Source organism: Pipistrellus hanaki, assembly GCF_964339955.1.
Source record: "Pipistrellus hanaki genome assembly, chromosome: 2".
NCBI lineage: Eukaryota > Metazoa > Chordata > Mammalia > Chiroptera > Vespertilionidae > Pipistrellus > Pipistrellus hanaki.
This window is the reverse complement of record NC_140504.1, coordinates 34,956,312-34,973,709: the sequence shown is the minus strand read 5'-3', so window position 1 is coordinate 34,973,709 and position 17,398 is coordinate 34,956,312. Positions and strand designations below refer to the sequence as shown.

At 36.7% G+C, this 17,398-nt stretch overlaps 1 protein-coding gene across 1 annotated transcript in view; it reads right to left on the bottom strand.

Moving 5' to 3' along the window:
* KCNMB2 (potassium calcium-activated channel subfamily M regulatory beta subunit 2) overlaps positions 1–17,398 on the bottom strand; it is a 227,569-nt gene that overhangs the window by 14,429 nt on the left and 195,742 nt on the right. Inside the window, exon 3 of the mRNA XM_084875570.1 lies at positions 2,078–2,248. Within this exon, the coding sequence (XP_084731696.1) occupies positions 2,078–2,248 (171 nt within the window). The remainder of the gene's footprint in view (positions 1–2,077; positions 2,249–17,398) is intronic.

Genomic DNA, 17,398 nt, shown 5'->3' with positions numbered 1-17,398 from the left:
CTCGCATTGGTTATAGTATAATATTTTCCACCAATGCTTGGTTTAAGTTATTTTTTCCCCCATCTCAAATTCCCTGGTAAGCATAAAACATCTTATGACATCAAACCTACACTCACCTGTATTACCTTGCAATTAGCTTCCTGCCATTCACCTCTGCAAATCCTGTCCAGTTTGTAGCAGAGACGGTATAATGGGAGGAGGGAAGATGACAAAGTGGTGGAGGGTGTGAGGTCCGATTTGACAGATGGAGGGACAGGAATACATTTCTTTAAGGCCTCTCTAACAAGGGAGGAAAGATAGCTCCACCCTTTGTACCAAGAGCAATCATTTGGGTATCTCTTTTCACCCTAACTGGTGTTTTATATGCATTATCCTCCCAACAACTCTGTAAGTTGGGTACTAATTCCTTTTGAAGGCAAGTGAACTGAGGGTCAGAGAAAACAAGTATCATGTGAAGACATGCAGCTAGTGAGTGATGGAGATTGTGATTCCACTCAATCCTGATTTCTCCAAGGCCCAGACTGGGTCCATGGAGCTGTGTGCTGTGGAAAAGAGGACAAATGTCCTCTTGGGACCTCTCATAAAAATTAAAGGAAAAAAACCCAACAACTTCCAGCTGTTCATTGGCCAGATTTTCCTTCTAAAGTACTTAAAAGTATCTGATCAAGGGTCACATTTGTGACTAGGAAGAAACACGCCAGCAATCAAGAGTTTGTTTCTGGGGGTAAAACGATAACCATCTTGAACAGAAGACAGCAGTTTTCTTTGCAGATGGATACCCCTTCCTTTTGCAGAACATGTGTTAACAGGGCCCCCTTGTCATGTCCAGATTTATGCCAGAGGCAGCATAGTAGCCCTGATCCCCTCTGGCATGACAAATTGTATTTTCCTAGGACCTGGGTGGTCAGAGTTTGCTTATCCAGGGAGGAAAGAGTCTTTGATGGCTCTAAGCAGATGTGAGGATCTGAAAGTGGTTTTGGAACCAGTGAATGCTGGGAGCCTGAGGCAGCAATCAGCACTTTCATTGAGAAGGAGACAGCTGAAGGCATCTGAGAAATAGAGCAAAGCAGCCACAAATGGGAAAGAAGATGCCTTAATTTTAGCAAATTACTGTGTTTCAGCTAGAGTTTGCTTCTACGTGAAAGTAGTAATTTAGGTGGAGAACTGAATGCCACAAAATCATTTGATTCTCTTTTGGACTGAAACCCCGGTTTTTCATTTGAAAGACTCTCATCTCTTTAAGCTGAACTACTGTGAGATTTTCCCTATTTGTTCGAGCAATGCTGGGCTTTCCTCCTGTGCTCAAAGTGTCCAAATTATGGGCAGAGTTAGCTAGAGATGCTGTGGCTTACTCAGGGGAGAAGACACATGATATCTCAGTATTTAACTGCCTCCATATCTATTCAGTAACCCATGGTTCAAAATCTGTATTTTTTTTTCAAATTGGTGCATAGCAGTGTTTCTCAGCCTTGACAGCATATGTATGAGAATTACCTGGAGAAATTTAAAAGATACTGATGACAGGCCAATTACATATGACCTCTGGGGTGATGGTGGTGGGAAATGAGATCAGTATTTCAAAAAGTTTCTCAGGAAGTTTAAATGTACAGTTGAGACCACTGATGCGTGGGGTGATGGAGGAGTGGGGTGGGTGGGGGGAGGAATGAGGGTGGAGAATGAACAGAAGTGTGAAGAGGCAAAAACAGGGTCCCTGGAATTAGTAGGATGTGGGTTTGAATCTTGACTCTGCCATATGCTAGAGCTGTGTGGCACTGGGCAAATTATTTTTCTCCTGAGCCTGTTTTGCCATTTTTATGGTGCATATATTCGTATCTATCTTATAAAATTGTTATGAGAATTAAACAAGTAACATATGGATCCTGGCACATAGTAGGAAGTCTATACACAGAGCTATTTTATCATTATTATTAGACAACATTATTGAAAAACATTATGTTCAGCTTAAAGTTCTTATTAGGAAAGAAGGGGGGGAAGAGGATCTGAGATTGATAATCTATGGGGGAGGAGGGAGAAGGAGGAGACAAAGACAAGTGACCCCACCAGCTGATGGTGTTACCTCTGCATGTATGAGCGCAGGAGTGTGATTCCCAGCAGAAAGTACATCATGATGGAGCACACCATCATGGTCAGTCCCAGGAGAATGGCCCGGTCCTCTCCTGCTTTCAGTGCTGTGACAGTTTTCCTTTTGTCCAAGAGGTCGTGGTCCCTGATTTTTTGGTAAATATTTCTGAGGTGGAAATTAATAAAGTCTTATATGAGATTCACAGTTACTAGAGAGTAGGTAAGTAACTTCTCATGCCTTCTTAGGGCAGAGAGGCTGAGAGGAGCCCCTCCAAACCTGCCTGAGTGCAATTAGATCCCAGTATGTGCCCATTGCCGCCCAACACACACACACACACACACACACACACACACACACACACACACACACACCCCAACCCTGAGCAGAAACAAGAAGTCCAAACTTTCCTCTTCTTTTCTCTCATGGAACAACTCTATTATTTGACCATTTGCTGATAAAATATAGACAATTTGGTAAAAAAAAAAAAATCTCAGGAGCATATTCAAGATAACAATAAAATTACAAGTGTTTTAAAAATATAAATTATTATAATGTATCCCAAGAATTTTTCTTTAAAGAAAAAAAAAAAAAGAAAGAAGTCTTTCTTTACTTGTGCCCATGTCTATCTGCAAGTACTTTTTTCTTCTAACTCTAAAGAAGGGAAACAATCCTCTCAGCCCATAACATATGCTTTGGGTTTGTTCCTTTGCCATTTAACCCCCAGGTGATCATCACTGATATCTTTGTACTCTCTGAATACATAATGGAATGTTAATTCAGAATCTGTCAACTTCACACTTTGTTCCCTTCAACAGTAAAATACAGAATTTATTTCGGTTAACATTTTCCTCAAGCTTAGGGTTGCTTAGGGTTCTATTGGCTTAAAATTTATAAGAAATGTTGAGATATGGAGTGGCGAATCAGCCTTCTTTTATGTGTAAACCCTTGAGTGAGTTTAGAAGAAATATTAGTCAAATCAAGGCAAGATTTTATGACTTTGGATAGTTATTATTATTATTTTTTGCTATTTATCATACAGCAGCAATACTGGGTCTGAAAGAACATGAAACTGGAGTAAAACAGTCTCCTGAATTCAAAAATTGATTTCACTGCCTACTAGCTCTGTGGTCAAGGACAAGTTCCTCAGCCTTTCTGAATCTCAGGTTCCTGGAAAGTGGAAATGATATGTCCACTGCATTATAATCGTTAAACGAGATACACAAGTAAGTTATCCAGTAGAATAACTAGCATTACGTAAATGTTCCCTTTGAAAAATGGGTTGAGAGTTTGGGTCCATGACATGAGCCTCAGAACATCCTCAAATTACTATTCTCCAAAGAATTTTTAAATGACTGAATGGCCAAGAAAATAAACAAACAAACAAACAAACAAACAAACAAACAAACAAAAACCATAAAAAGCTCATCAGTAGAGGATTGGATTTGAAACAGGTCTGGAAGAAAAGGAAGGAAAGAAGTAAGAAATTGCTCGGGGTGCTTGGAGAGATATGTGAAAAGAATAAGAAAGAAGGCAATGCTCAGGACTCCATCAAGGCAGGTGGCTAAGGAGCAGCATGGGATCTCATTTAGTTTCTATTTTGAAATGGGAGCTCCGAATCAAAGGGGTGTGGAAGGTGGGGAGTTGTAGGTCTTTAGGGCCTCGAAAGGGAGAGGACACATAGAAGACTGAAAATGGAGAAGGAAACTCATATTTTTTTATTTTTATTTTTTAGCTTCAGGCAATAAAGCAACATACACAAGAATAACTTCAGATTTTTCTTTAACATTTTTTATCATTAGTCATTCTTGTTGTTTCAAAAAGAAACTAGAGTAGTATTCAGTATAAAAGTTGGCAGGAGAGGAAAGAGATGTCTGGTATTTGTGCAGATGTGTGTATATTCAATTGTGTGAATATTCATTCAACTCTATGCTCCAGAATGGTCTTACTAGTGTTTATGGCAGGCATCTGTTCTAGTTGGCTGCTACATGTTGGGCTGGTTGTTAAAATATTTTGATTCCTGATATAAGTATGAGGTTGTTTATATACTTAATGTATTTCCAAAAGTTTTAGGGTATAGTATTTATTAATCCGGTTATTAGATGTAAAATCAACCAATTAGCTTATTATTATTGCCATTATTTTAAAGATCTCTTTTTGAGATAGTTATACAATTCTTGTACTTTCCTGGAGGAATGGGCCCATCATGGGAAGAGAATAATAGAGAAGACTTTGTTCTCTTTTTTATGGCTGTATCCTTCCTGGCTCCTGCCCTCATTCACTCTGGCCATTCATTATCCTCATTGCCAGATGCACAGAGAGACGTTATTGTTCATTATTCTCAGGTTCCCAAACCCACTGCTCCTGGACTAGCTACCCACCTCCCACTCTCCAATATTTTCTATAGTTTTCTGAGATTTTCTTTGGAAAATGTAGGGTTTATATCGAAGCTCTTTAAAATTTGAACCTTTATGAACTGGAATGAAGAAAAGAAGAAAAAAGGAAAGAAAATCAGTTCCTATTAGCAGTTAAAGCTCTTGAGCAGGCAGATTTCTGAAGCAAGAAGAAACAGGCTGAATCTGACTTTAAAGACCTTCTGTGAAGTCATAATCTGATGTTACTTTGCTATTATTGTTCATCAAAATGTAATTAATTCTGATGGATGCCATTGAGAGTTGCATTTTCTGCAGATAGATGCCAGCAAGGAGGAAGCAGTAGTCTTAGTTTCAGTGTAAGGCTGTTAGACAACATCACTTATGCCAGTCTAATCCTCATAAAAAATACAAAGTGTAATCAGTCAGGAATGTCACTGGAATAAGAGCATATAAAAATGATTCAAGTGGGTAATTTACAAATCACAATTTGAAAATGGCTAACAAATGTCTTCATATGCTCTGGAATGTGTAGCGAAGCGGAGAAATGATTGGTTTCCACACAGGCCAGACACATCTGGAAAATTAGGATATTACTCAGCAAAACAAAAGTGGGTGAGTAGGGTGAAATTCATAAAATTCATTAATAAGTTATTGAATTAATGAATAAATCAAGAAATGAATGATTTAGGAAAACAGTTTGATTTAAATCCACAAATTTATCTTGACTGCTGGTAACCTCTAGTTACTGGCGATATGGCGCCTAACCAAGAGGAAGACAGACATGAAAAAAAGTCAACATGGGGTAGTCAATTCAATGATAGAGCTATTCACAGAGTGAGTACAGAAGAGGAGTAAGCTCCCCAGCCTGAAGGAGCAGGGCAGGGACAAGTAATGAGATCATGGGAAGCTTCTGAAGGAGTGTTGGCTACAACAGAATCTTCAAACTTGAATCAGAGTTAACCAAATGAGACAGGGAGTCAAGAGTGTTTCAGATGGAAGGAATCACATGAACAAATGGATGAAGATTTGCAGCTGCATGGTGACTGTCAGAAACTACAAGCATTTTCACGTTATTGGAATGAGTATGGAGGGAAATGGGGCAGTTAAGTTTGGAAAGTTAGGACATAAGAGTTCTGTAATTTATTCTAAAGAATTTGGCCCTTATCCCTGTAGTTAATGGGAAGCTGTATGTGACATGAGGGTGACATAATAAGAACTGAGTTTCAGAATGATCATTCTGGCTGTAATGTGGAGAAACAATGGATTAGAAATGGAAACAAGACTTAAATCAGAAATAAGAATTAGAAGATTGTTACTGTTGTGTTGGCAAGGGATTATGAGGACCTAGGATCAAGGTAGGCTAGGTGGAGAAAAAAGGAGGTATGGAGAAAGATCTGGGGGATAAAACTTCAGGATCCAATGATCAATATAGTACTTACTTCAGGGGATGGTTAGGAAGTAAGAAAATGGATATAGTTCAGAGTTATGGCCAAGAACTTAGCTTAAATGACCGGGGAGTTGGCAGAGAGTATTAAAGCAGGAAACCTTATGTCCCTACTTATCAGGGCTCCAAAGAGAGGGTCTTTATCCTGGTAAGAGGGGAGAGGTGGATAGTATATTTATAGATTCTCTCCCTGACAAACATAGTGTCCTGAGCTCAGGTGGAAAGGAATGACTAATTGATTGGTGAGATGGGCCAGAGTCTGACAGTTAGGGGTCATGTCTATCTTTTGGGTGAGTTTGAAGCACATTTTTTTTCTCTTCATTTTTGGACTTGCCTTTTTTCAGTCAGGCCTGGTGTGTATTTCCTGTTGCCAGGCAGTAAGTTCCAGTTGGGGAAGGGAACGTCCACAGCCTGAGACTAAGTGGATTAGTGAGATGATCTGACCCATCCCAAGTTGTCTTCAATGCTAGGAGAAGAAGTACAATGGTGTATTTTGGGCCTCAAGCCTAAGTATCATCCTTAATCCTAGGAAGCCTTGTACTTTGGGAGTTACTGTGCCACTACTAACAGCTAATATTTTATCTCCCTTTGGCTCTTTGTAACTATTCTATGTGAATCTACTTAAAAGGGGTTTTGGGAGAATTAAAGAAATGAAGTTGAGATCTCAGAAAAAAGAACTAATCTGGGGCATGACTACAAATTCAGTTTCAAATATGGGGGATGTCCAATAGTAGGCACAAAGGAGTTAAATTGGATTTATAAGTATGAAGCAGATCTAGCCCTGGTGTGTGTTGGCAAAGCAGTATGTTTAAGTTCTGATGTTTAAGGGCAATCTTGGCTTCATGTTTCCTGGTGAACCATGAATTAGTATGGTGGCTACAAACCAACATTTACACATGTTGACAATAACAAATAGTAGGTCTGTACACTCTTTTCTACAAATATAGGGAACATTTTTCTCAAATCCTTTTGGAGCATATGAATTATTGGTAAGTCTACAAGGCAAATTCAAACATAACAAAATATTTTGCATAAAAAATTTTAATTGTCCAATAAAGCTTCATTTTTACCTCAAGCAAAAGTCAACACAGTACAATTTTATTTCAAGCTCCATATTTGGATAGTTTCTTAAACTTTGAAATTAGGTCTATAGTACATAAGCAAAATATTCCTGAGGCTATATACATACAAATATGAATATAAAGAATAAAATGTGCGAAAAATATTTTTCTCCTTGTCTTTTTCCCATTTAAATTAAGATTCTCTGGGTGTTTAGTCTGCAGGAGAAAAGTATTCAGGTTAACCCAGGTTAAAGATCATTCATTAATTCATTTGTCAATGTTTTTTAAAGTCTTCATAGCATATTGTTATAAGTTCTTGGATACAAAGTGAATAAAACATGTCCTGAGTGAATTGGGGAGATATCAGTAATTATGTGCATTGCAATGGGACTGATTAGAGAAAAGTACAAGAGAGAAGCAGGTCAATATATTGGGGGTGGATGCCAAGGGATCAGATACTGAAAGGATAATGCACCAAGATGAATCAATTCACCAATTTATTGAAGAATTACTTTGCTACATGAATAATTGGTCCACTTTCTTACATTTAAAGATGTAATAAAGTAATTTTAAGAAGTGTTGTTATATTAGTAAATTAATATGGGTACATTTTCCTTATAAATATTTTAAGACTATATTTCAAAATTACACTCAATTATAAAGTATATTCTTATAAATATATTCTTTTTAGCAGTATTTTAAGATATGTTTGATTTTTTGAAAAGCTGTTTTCTAGGGAGGCTTAGTCTTATGAATATATTCATAGATACATCTTTCTTGAATAGGTATCTGAATATGTTCTTCTAATAAATGTAACATAAGTTTAACATTTCCTATGGGAGCCTTTCAGTGTATATTTATTTTAAAAATATTTTTAGAGTCATTTGCTATTTTGATAACATTTTAGCATCACTGAGATCCTTATGGAAAATTTCACATTATGATTATTTTAATATATTTATCAGCTTTATCAATTAATTCGCATTTGTTTCTTTTAACCATTCATAAGGTTACGGTAATTGATTTTGGATGGACATTTTTAATAGTTTTTGAAGATTCATGAAGCTTAATTTACTTGATTTTTATTTTGTCTTTATAACATTATTTTACAAAATTCTTAATGTTTCTCTGCTCTACTCTTGTTATTTGTATAGGAGGGATCTAGGTAAAAATGGTGAGACTCTCAGCTGGGGCAAAATTGAAGAAGAGAATCAGCATAATGAACAGTCTAACTGGCTGATCCTAGGGTGAGGCAACCTAGGGGCCGAGTGGAGGGGAAACTGAAGACCAGATAGAGCAGTAGGGCTTGACTGGGGTATGGGTAAGGAGGAAAGACCAGGGGACAGAGAGAAGGGAAGACTAGAAGCAAAGGGTGTCCAGGACACAGGGAAGGAAAGACAGAGGGACAGAGAGGTAGAGGGACAGTGGCTGCAGACACTGAGAAACAGAGGGGCAGAGTCTAAAGGCCCCAAATCTGGACCTCCTGCAATGTTTTTGGTCCCTGCTAACCCACTGAGCTATGTGGAGTTATAGTGATCATACAAAATTTTTGGAACATTGCAAATTTGATAAATTCATCAAAATAATTAACTAGCAAATGAATATTTTTGGCATATTGGCTTCAGGAAAATTGGCTGCCATTGCATTGAGCATTTCTTGAAGGGTTAATGATAGGTAAATTGACCCAGGGCTGTGATTAAATTAGCATGAAGGTGGTTTAGAAGGCTTCCAGTTGGAGACCACACTTTGGTTTAAGCAGGAATGGTTCAGGTTCTGTGACAGGCAGAATTGAGTCTCCAATGAGCAAACAATTGAGAAGAGGAAGGATATCCAGGCAGATTGTGAGGGAATTAGGGTAGATGTGTATAGTTGGATTCCAGGATCTGGTGGGTGAGGGATAAGAAGGGGCCAGAGATAAAGGATCTTGTGTGTCTTCTGAAGTTAGAGGAACAATTAAGATAATCTAAGCAAGGAAGTGGTATAATTAGATTTGTACTTTAGAAAGATCACTCATGTTAGTGTGGTTGGTTGCTTAGAAAGCTTTACATTTGAATGCAAAGAAACTGATTCTGAAACTCTCCCTGCATTTTAGGTGTCAGATAAAGAGGAGTTGGAAAAAAGCAGAGGTGGAGGAGATGAAGATCTAGATCTAGGCATCATTTGTGTCCAGAAGTAACAGTTAACACTGGGTTTTTATGAGACTTTCTAGGTAGTCAGAGGAACAAAACACCGCGAGGGTATTATAGCACATGGAGGCAGGAAGACAGGGCTGCAAAGGGTCCCAAAGCTGTAGAGAGGTGAGGGGGTACCTAGCGGGTGTAGAAAAGAGAAATAAGAAAGATGTGATTAGAAGTGAAGAATTATGCATTATCAGAAATTACTTGGCAGAAAGCGCTTCAGAAACTTACACATACTATTTAACATAATGAATATCTATATTTATGCCTCTCTGGCCCACTGAATACAGAGCTGCTCAAGAGTTGGAGTCAAACCACATTCATCTTTGTAAGTTCAATCTCTTGGCATTTATTTTATCTGGGCTAGAAACGGCTACAAATATGTAAGATAGACAGCCCAGGGAGGCTAAGTGGTCAATTAAAACCAAACAAACCAGAGAACCCTGGCTGGAACAGGCTCCTGGCTTCTGGCTTCCTATCAGTGCCCACCGACAAAGGTAGTATTCCTTCTAGAAAAACGTCAAGCTTTTCAGGCAAAAAGAGCTCTAGGAAAAGTGCCATCTGTACTGTCCCATGGGGATGAATCTGCAGGGCAATGAATTGCGAAGTGCCAGCTGAGCTGAAATGAGCGGAGTTGTTATGTATTTCTGCCCCAGGAACACTCAACCTGTTACCCCATATGGCAGAGTCGGGAGTGGCATTGATGAAAACAGCCATTGGTCTGCCCTCTGTTCACTAAAGCCTTCCATGTTTTTGAGATGGACTTCTCATAAGTACATCCTAATGAACGGATAAAAGACGAGAATCTTTTATTAGTTTCAGATTTCATTTCATTTTATCCTTGAGCTAGAGGTATTTATTTATATGGTCCAATCTGAGCAATTTGTTTTTGTTTTAGAGTGTACATTCCTTTGGGGGGAATGTGCTTCTGAGTTTGGGAATAAATGAAAGTCACACTCAATACTGTCATTAACATGAGGGCTTTTGCCCATGAACTTAATGTTATTAATTGCCAAGAAAGACTTATAATATTTTATGGGTGAGAACAAAATTATAGAAACAAAAGTAGAAGGTAATTCTTTTTAGTCAGGTCTTTAACGTATCAGATCACATGATTTCATAATGGTATCTTAATTCCTAATTCTAATTTATTTTTACCTGATCTATTAGCATATTAGATTTTAGAAAAGTCTTTAGTGAAAAATATAAAAGAAGGAGAAAATTATGTGAATTATTCAGATAATTTAGACTATATCTATAACCTAAAGAGCCTTTGAGGAGCATTACCTTTATACTGACCACATTATCTGGCTCTAGTGCAACAATGGTAGAAATAAATAACAAAAAATAGTGACTCTATACATAGAAATAAAAATACAGTTCCCCAAAACTCCTGGGTCATAGAATAAAACATGATAAATTAGGATGTATTCAGAACTTAATGATTAGAAAAACACTATAGATTAACTAGTGGCATGCAACTAAAGCAATACATAAATAGAAATATATAATCATAAATGTTTATATTAGATTAGAACCTGGAAAATTAATGTGCTAGGCATCCAAGTTAGGGAATTAAAGTGTAAAAAAGGAAATAAACATTAGCAGAAATAAATAAAATAGAAGATAAAATGATACTAGGAAATCAATGAATTCAAAGTTTATTTTTTGTTGAAGACTAATGAAATAGATAAATCTCTGACAAGACTGATCAATAAAAAACAAACAAACAAAACCCAGAAAAGTCCCACATAAATATCAGGAATTAAAAAAACCATAAGCACAGATATTGAAAGATTACAAATAGAGGATGTTAGAAATAACTATAGCAAGATATTTGAAAACTTTGACATGTAATTTGCTAAAATATGTAGTAAATTCTTATAAATATATAATGGATCCAGAAGCAACTAGAAAATCAAAATAGTTCTAAATCATTAAAAAATTAAAATATCTTTATAATAAAAATAATAGGCTCTGATATTTATAGGTGAGTTCTAACCATATTATACAAATCATCTCAGAGGGTAGAACAAGATGGGATGCAATCTAGTCTATTTATGAGGTTAGCAAAATTTGGCACAAAACCCAAATCAGACAAAAAGAAAAACTGCATATCAATTTTACTCATAAACATAAATGCAAAAAATTTAAAAACAATGTAGCTCACCAAGTCTAGCAATATATTAAAGTGAAAATGCATCATGATCAAGTTGGGCTATCCCAGTAATATAATGTTGTCATCATTTAATTATCTATTTTTTAAAAAAAATATACTTCATTGATTTTTTTACAGAGAGGAAGGGAGAGGGATAGAGAATTAGAAACATCAATGAGAGAGAAACATCAATCAGTTACCTCTTGTACACCCCTACTGCAGATGTGCCCACAACCAAAGTACATGCCCTTGCTGAAATCGAACCTGGGACCCTTCAGTCATCCACAGGCCATTCTATCCACTGAGCCAAACTGGTTAGGACCATTTGATTATCTATTAATATAATATATTACATAAATCTTTTAAAGGCTTACTATCATAGGATAATATAATAAATGTAGAGAAACGTATTTGATAAAATTAACATATATTCATGATAACAATTCTTATCAAATTAAAAATAAAAACATTCTGTGATAAATTATAGAGAGAAAATACTTATACTAAAATTTATACTTAATAGTGAAATGTTTAAAGATTCTACTTTATGAACAGGAACAAAGCAAAGATGTTTACTATATTACATGTTTTATTCATGATTTACAAGCTAGTCTAAGAAAGCAAGGAAAACCAATGAATAGTATATTGCGTATTTACTGATAAAGAGACAAAAATATACCATTTACTAATGATAAAATTATAAAGAAAATACAAAAATATACATATAAATTATTAAAATTAATAACAAACTTTAGCATATCTGAAACAAAATGTTAATATACCACTTGCCTTCTCATATATCTGCAAAAGTAGAAAATATAATTTAAACAATAAAAAAAGGTACTGAGGAATATGTGCAAATTCTAGTTATGTGCAAATTCTCTTTGTAAAAGTTATAAAACTTTATTGGGAGATAATAGGGAAGACAAATTAATGTAGAGATCAATCATATTCAGAGAAACACTTGGTGACATGATGCAACTCTTCCACAATTAAGTAATAGATTAATAAAATTCCAATAAAAATGATCAAGAGGTGTGTTTTTTTTTTTTTTTTTTTTTTTTTTTTGAAAGTGGGCTTGGCAAGTTGATTCTAAAATTTGTGTAAAAGTGCAAATACCTAAGATAGCAAGTATACTCCTAATTACAAAAAACAAGGTGTGCTACTTGTCCTATCAGATAGAAAGATGTATTATAAAGCTAAAGTATATAAGTTCAAGTGTGGTGTTTGTCTGCAGTAGACAAAATTAAATAGAATAGAGGTCCAGGAATATATTCATGTGTATATAGAAACCTAATCTATAATGCACGTGTGCTTTTCGATAATGGGGAAAAGATAAACTATCCAGTAAAATGTACTGGGACAATTGGCTTATTCATATAGAAAAATAGATTGGATTCCTATTTCACAACACATAGAAAGTCAACTTCAGATGATTTAAGACTTAACTATGAAAGGCAAACCTACAAGATAGTAAGAAAACACTACAAAAACATATTCTTTGGAATATGGAGTTGGAAGGGATTTCAAAATGTTTAAAAACTTGCTACATTAGAACACATTAAAATAAATAATATATGTTCATGAAAAGACATCGTAAAGAAAATGAATTCACAGGTCATAAACTGGGAGAAGCTATTTGCATGCAATAGACAGATGAAGATTTAATATAGATTTTTATAAACAATTCATACAAATCAATAAGAAAAGGATAAGCAATCCTGTAGAAAAATGGGACATATTCTTGAACAGGCACTTGGCAGAAAAGACTGGAAAAATAAGTTCAGTCTTATTACTAATCTGAGAAATGGGATTTGAAAGCACAATACCATCTGAATTGATGAAAATTAAACATCTGAAAACTCCACAAGTATAGCTGTTCTGGAAAGCAATGGCATTGCCTGGCAAAGTGGAAACGGCATACTTTCGAACCAACCATTCCCAAGTTAGGTATATATCCTAAAAAGTGCTTGTACATGTACAACGGGACATCAACAAAAAGCATTATAGCAGCATTGCTGGTGGAAAAAGAACTGAAAATATGACAAATGTCTGTTAGCAGGAGACTGGATGGATATATGGCAGTACATTCATATAATGGCATACAGCATGAGAGAAAATGAGCCATGCCTACTCACATATAAATTATTGGAACATCATGCTTGGTGAAAAAAAGTGAGTTGCAGAACAATTCACATGGTGAGATTCCATTTATGTAAAGTTTCCAAACATTCACAAGTAAACAACATATTGTTTAAGGATTCAAATGTGACAGACTCATGAAGAAAAGCATGGCAATGGTAAATATAAAGTTCAAGATGGTGGTTATCTTTCAATGGGGGCTGGGATAGAAAGAAGGATGCTCTTAGGAAAGCACCTTCAAGGGTTTAAAAAATTCTGATTGTATTGTTTTTTTTACCCTTAATGAAGGGCACTCAGATTTTCATTATAATCACTAGAGGCCTGGTGCATGAATTCATGCATGGGTGGGGTCCCTCAGCCTGGCAGGCAATTAGGGCCGATTGGGGCCAGCTGGTCAGGGGGAGGGACCACAGGAGGTTGGATGGCTGGCCCTGGGAGGGACTATGGGAGGTTGGTGGGCTGAGGGAGGTTGACTGTGGGAGTGCACTGACCATGGGGGGAAGACACTGCCCCTGGTGGTCAGTGCACATCATAGCCACTGGCTGGTCATCCAGTCATCTGGTCATAAGGGTCTCTTAGGCTTTTATATATGTAGATTCTTGATATGTTAACATGTGATATGTATTCCTTCATATCAGTTCAATATTTAATAAGATAATTTGAAGAATATTTGATAAACACTCTGCCTTTGCTTTCTTAACAAACAAACCCTTTCTTCTAATTCTAAATCAGTTATTGCTGCTGCTGTTTCATTTTGCCACCTGCAATTTAGAAATTAGTGTTAGGTCACCTATCAAAAAAGTTTGTTTAGAAAAAGGAAAAGTATTCCTTGATATTGCTGGGCCTGTGGAATGGAGGATAAGGACAGAAACCTGTGTTTTGCATGTAGCAGATGATCTGAAAAAGGACTGGCTTTGAATTAAAATAAAAAGTAAAATTGTCTTCAATTTCCAAGAAGCTATAAAACACTTGGTTTCAGAATTTTCAGTGGATTTTTCCTTCCACTTAGTTGCTGCACCTGTTTGTAAGCTCTTTCCTGATAGCCCAACTCTTCAGGAATCCCAGGGCAGCCAATATCCTGACCAGTTTGGCGCTGGTGTCAGGAGAGGCAGGGTGGAGTGGAGCCAAGAATTTTGGCTGCCTGGCCTCTGGGATTGCCGCTGGAGCACAGCTGGAGGCTCAGGACACAGAGGCCAGACTGGCAGAATTAGAAACTGAGGGTGGAACAATTACCCGCCGTTCTGGGCAGTGCTGCCAGATGATCTAGTTAATTTGCTTTTGAATAATTAACTCGAGGACTTTAATTATCGAGATTCATTATCAGCCACCATCACCTTCATTATCACCATGATTATTGCCACCAAGAGCACCTTAAGCAGAGCAGTAGATGCTGTTCAAAGTCCGTTTTGAGATGTGAATCTTATCCTACAGTGAAGATGAACATGTGGTCACGAAAGGTGCAGACAGATGAACCAACATCAAATAAAGGAGCCTGGCTTAGTGGCAGATTCTGTTGCTGTATTCGTTGGCTGTTTTTTTTTCTTCCCCATTTGCTTTTGATTTTGTAGGACTGATTTAGCAAGCCTTGGCATCCTCACCCCATAAATACAGCCTGCTGAAAGTGATTTACTTAGAGTCAGTTTAATTATTTTAAACCCCATAGTTACGGAAATCATTCTTTGAAAAATAAATAAATGTAGTAATTTAAGACTTTCATAAATCTTATTGGTGCATAATGAGAAGCTATTCACTCCTTTTAACTTCACACATATTGCCAATATGTCATATTCACATGTTTATTATCTCCTTCAATAATACTATTTCCAACTCTATCTTAATACAGTTTTCCTCTGTGGGCTTGGCTGTCCCTTGCTTCTCCAAATATCTCATGTTTGATGCTGGGTAAGCTGTAGGATGCAGGGGAGATAATATGATCTGGGTTTAAACCCTGATTCCATCACTGGTAGTTGTTGGACAGAAGTTATTTAAAATCTCCGAGCCTCAGCTCTGCATCGGTAAAATGGTCTCTATCTTGTAATGGAAATAGTCCATGTAAAACATGCAGCAAGTAATTGTTCGTAAACTTTAATCACTTCGTTATACGAAAATATAGATACAGCAAAATGTATCTAATAAAATTTTTTGATGAGAATAAATGGAAGGTGAAAAAAGACATCTCACTTCACCTGCTCTCATGAAGCCTTCAAAATGTCAGGAGGGCTGGTCACTCATAGCCACAATATTCCTGGAGGGCAACAAAATCTCTGTCCTTCCATACCATCACTGAGAGTGGACAGGTTTTTTTTTTCTTCTTTTTAAGGAAATTACATATAAAAGATGGAACTTTGAAATGACACATGGAGTTTTAGTTGTGGAGTAAAGGTCTTACTGAAAGATGATTCAACTTACTTGGCTTGAAAGCAAGTGAAAAACAACTTGATTAAGCATTGAGAAGCATGTGAAAATCTAGAGATGAACAGACAGTAAAATTCAGTTGATCTGCTTGTATTATGATGTACACTGGAAGTTTTTTGAACTTTGTTCAAACACTAGTTGTCTTCTGGTCTGTAATTTTACTTTAACATCATATCATTATTTATTCCATAATGAAGATAGTATATTACAAAGCACTTGGGAAATGGAGAATTTGAAAAACATGTTTTTCCTTCCTTTGGGGGTGGGGCCAGCCAGGGGGAGGGGCTGGAGGTTGTTTGGCTGACCCTGCTCCAACCTCTCCCCACCCCGCATCCAGGGTTCACTGGCCCAATGGGTGTTATAGCAACCAATTGTTACAGTGTTCTAGTCACTGGCTTTTTATATATATATAGATATTTTGTGGCTGTAATCATTGTATGTAATTTTCCAACTTAATTTTTAGTTGGTATTATGACAAAATATTTTTAAGTGCTAAGTGTTATATTTATTACATTTTATGATTTATTTAACAGGCTTTCTATTGTGCATATTAACATTGCTTCCCAATTTTTGCTGTAACATAATTATTGTGAAGGACAGTTTTGCTTCTGGAATTTTTCAAAGGCTTTTATCTGTATGAAAATGCCAATTAAAAATAAATAAATAAAAGTACCAGTTCTCAAAACTACATTCCAGCAAATTCTGCCAGGTCTTTCCTCTTGAGCCCAGTGCAATTCATCAATCCTGATTTCTCTCACAACCTGCAGGCAGGTGAGCTCTGCATAAGTTGCAAAAGATGGTAGAGGCAGTTTTGTTTAAAAGTTAGCATTACCAAGCCCTAGTAATACTACAAGGTCAATGAGAAAGAGAGAGATCTTGCTGTAGCACCAAAGTCTAACCTATTCCGGTGCTCATTCCTCTATGAGACAAGCCATTATGTAGACTTAGTGAGAAAAAAAACAAACATCAAAAGAAAACCAAACCAAACCAAAACAAAAAAACATAAAAAAGAAAGAGAGAAGCATAAAAAACATTTAAAACTGGCCAGAAAACTTTATGCATGCATTTACTCCCTAAATCCATATGGGAGGGCTGGAATAAGTATTTGTCACTTTATCTTAACACTGTTTTTGACCTTTAGTCTTTTTCCTTATTCCCCCATTTTTCCTTTACCCAGACTGTTTTGTCAAGGAATTTGAGGGCTCAATGGACTTGTCCATCCTCTTTTTATCCTCTCTAGCTTTCCTTCCCCATCCTATGTCCAGTGTCTTAAAGAGTAGTTTTTATGAATTCAGTTCGGAAAGTACTGAGCATTGACTATGGCCAGGTGCAGTGGTAGGTCCTGGACATTCAATGGAGAGTAAACAGAGTAAGGGCTGGTCAGAGGATGGTGGGAGGTTCTGACTGAATGGATATCTGAGGCAGAGATGGAGTTAGCCAAGTGATGAGGGGGTGTGCATGTGCATGTGTGAAGGGCATGTCTCAGAGGCAGGGCTTTGCAAAGCTACGTGGTGGGAGTGAGTGTGAAGAGTGCAAAGAGGAGGAA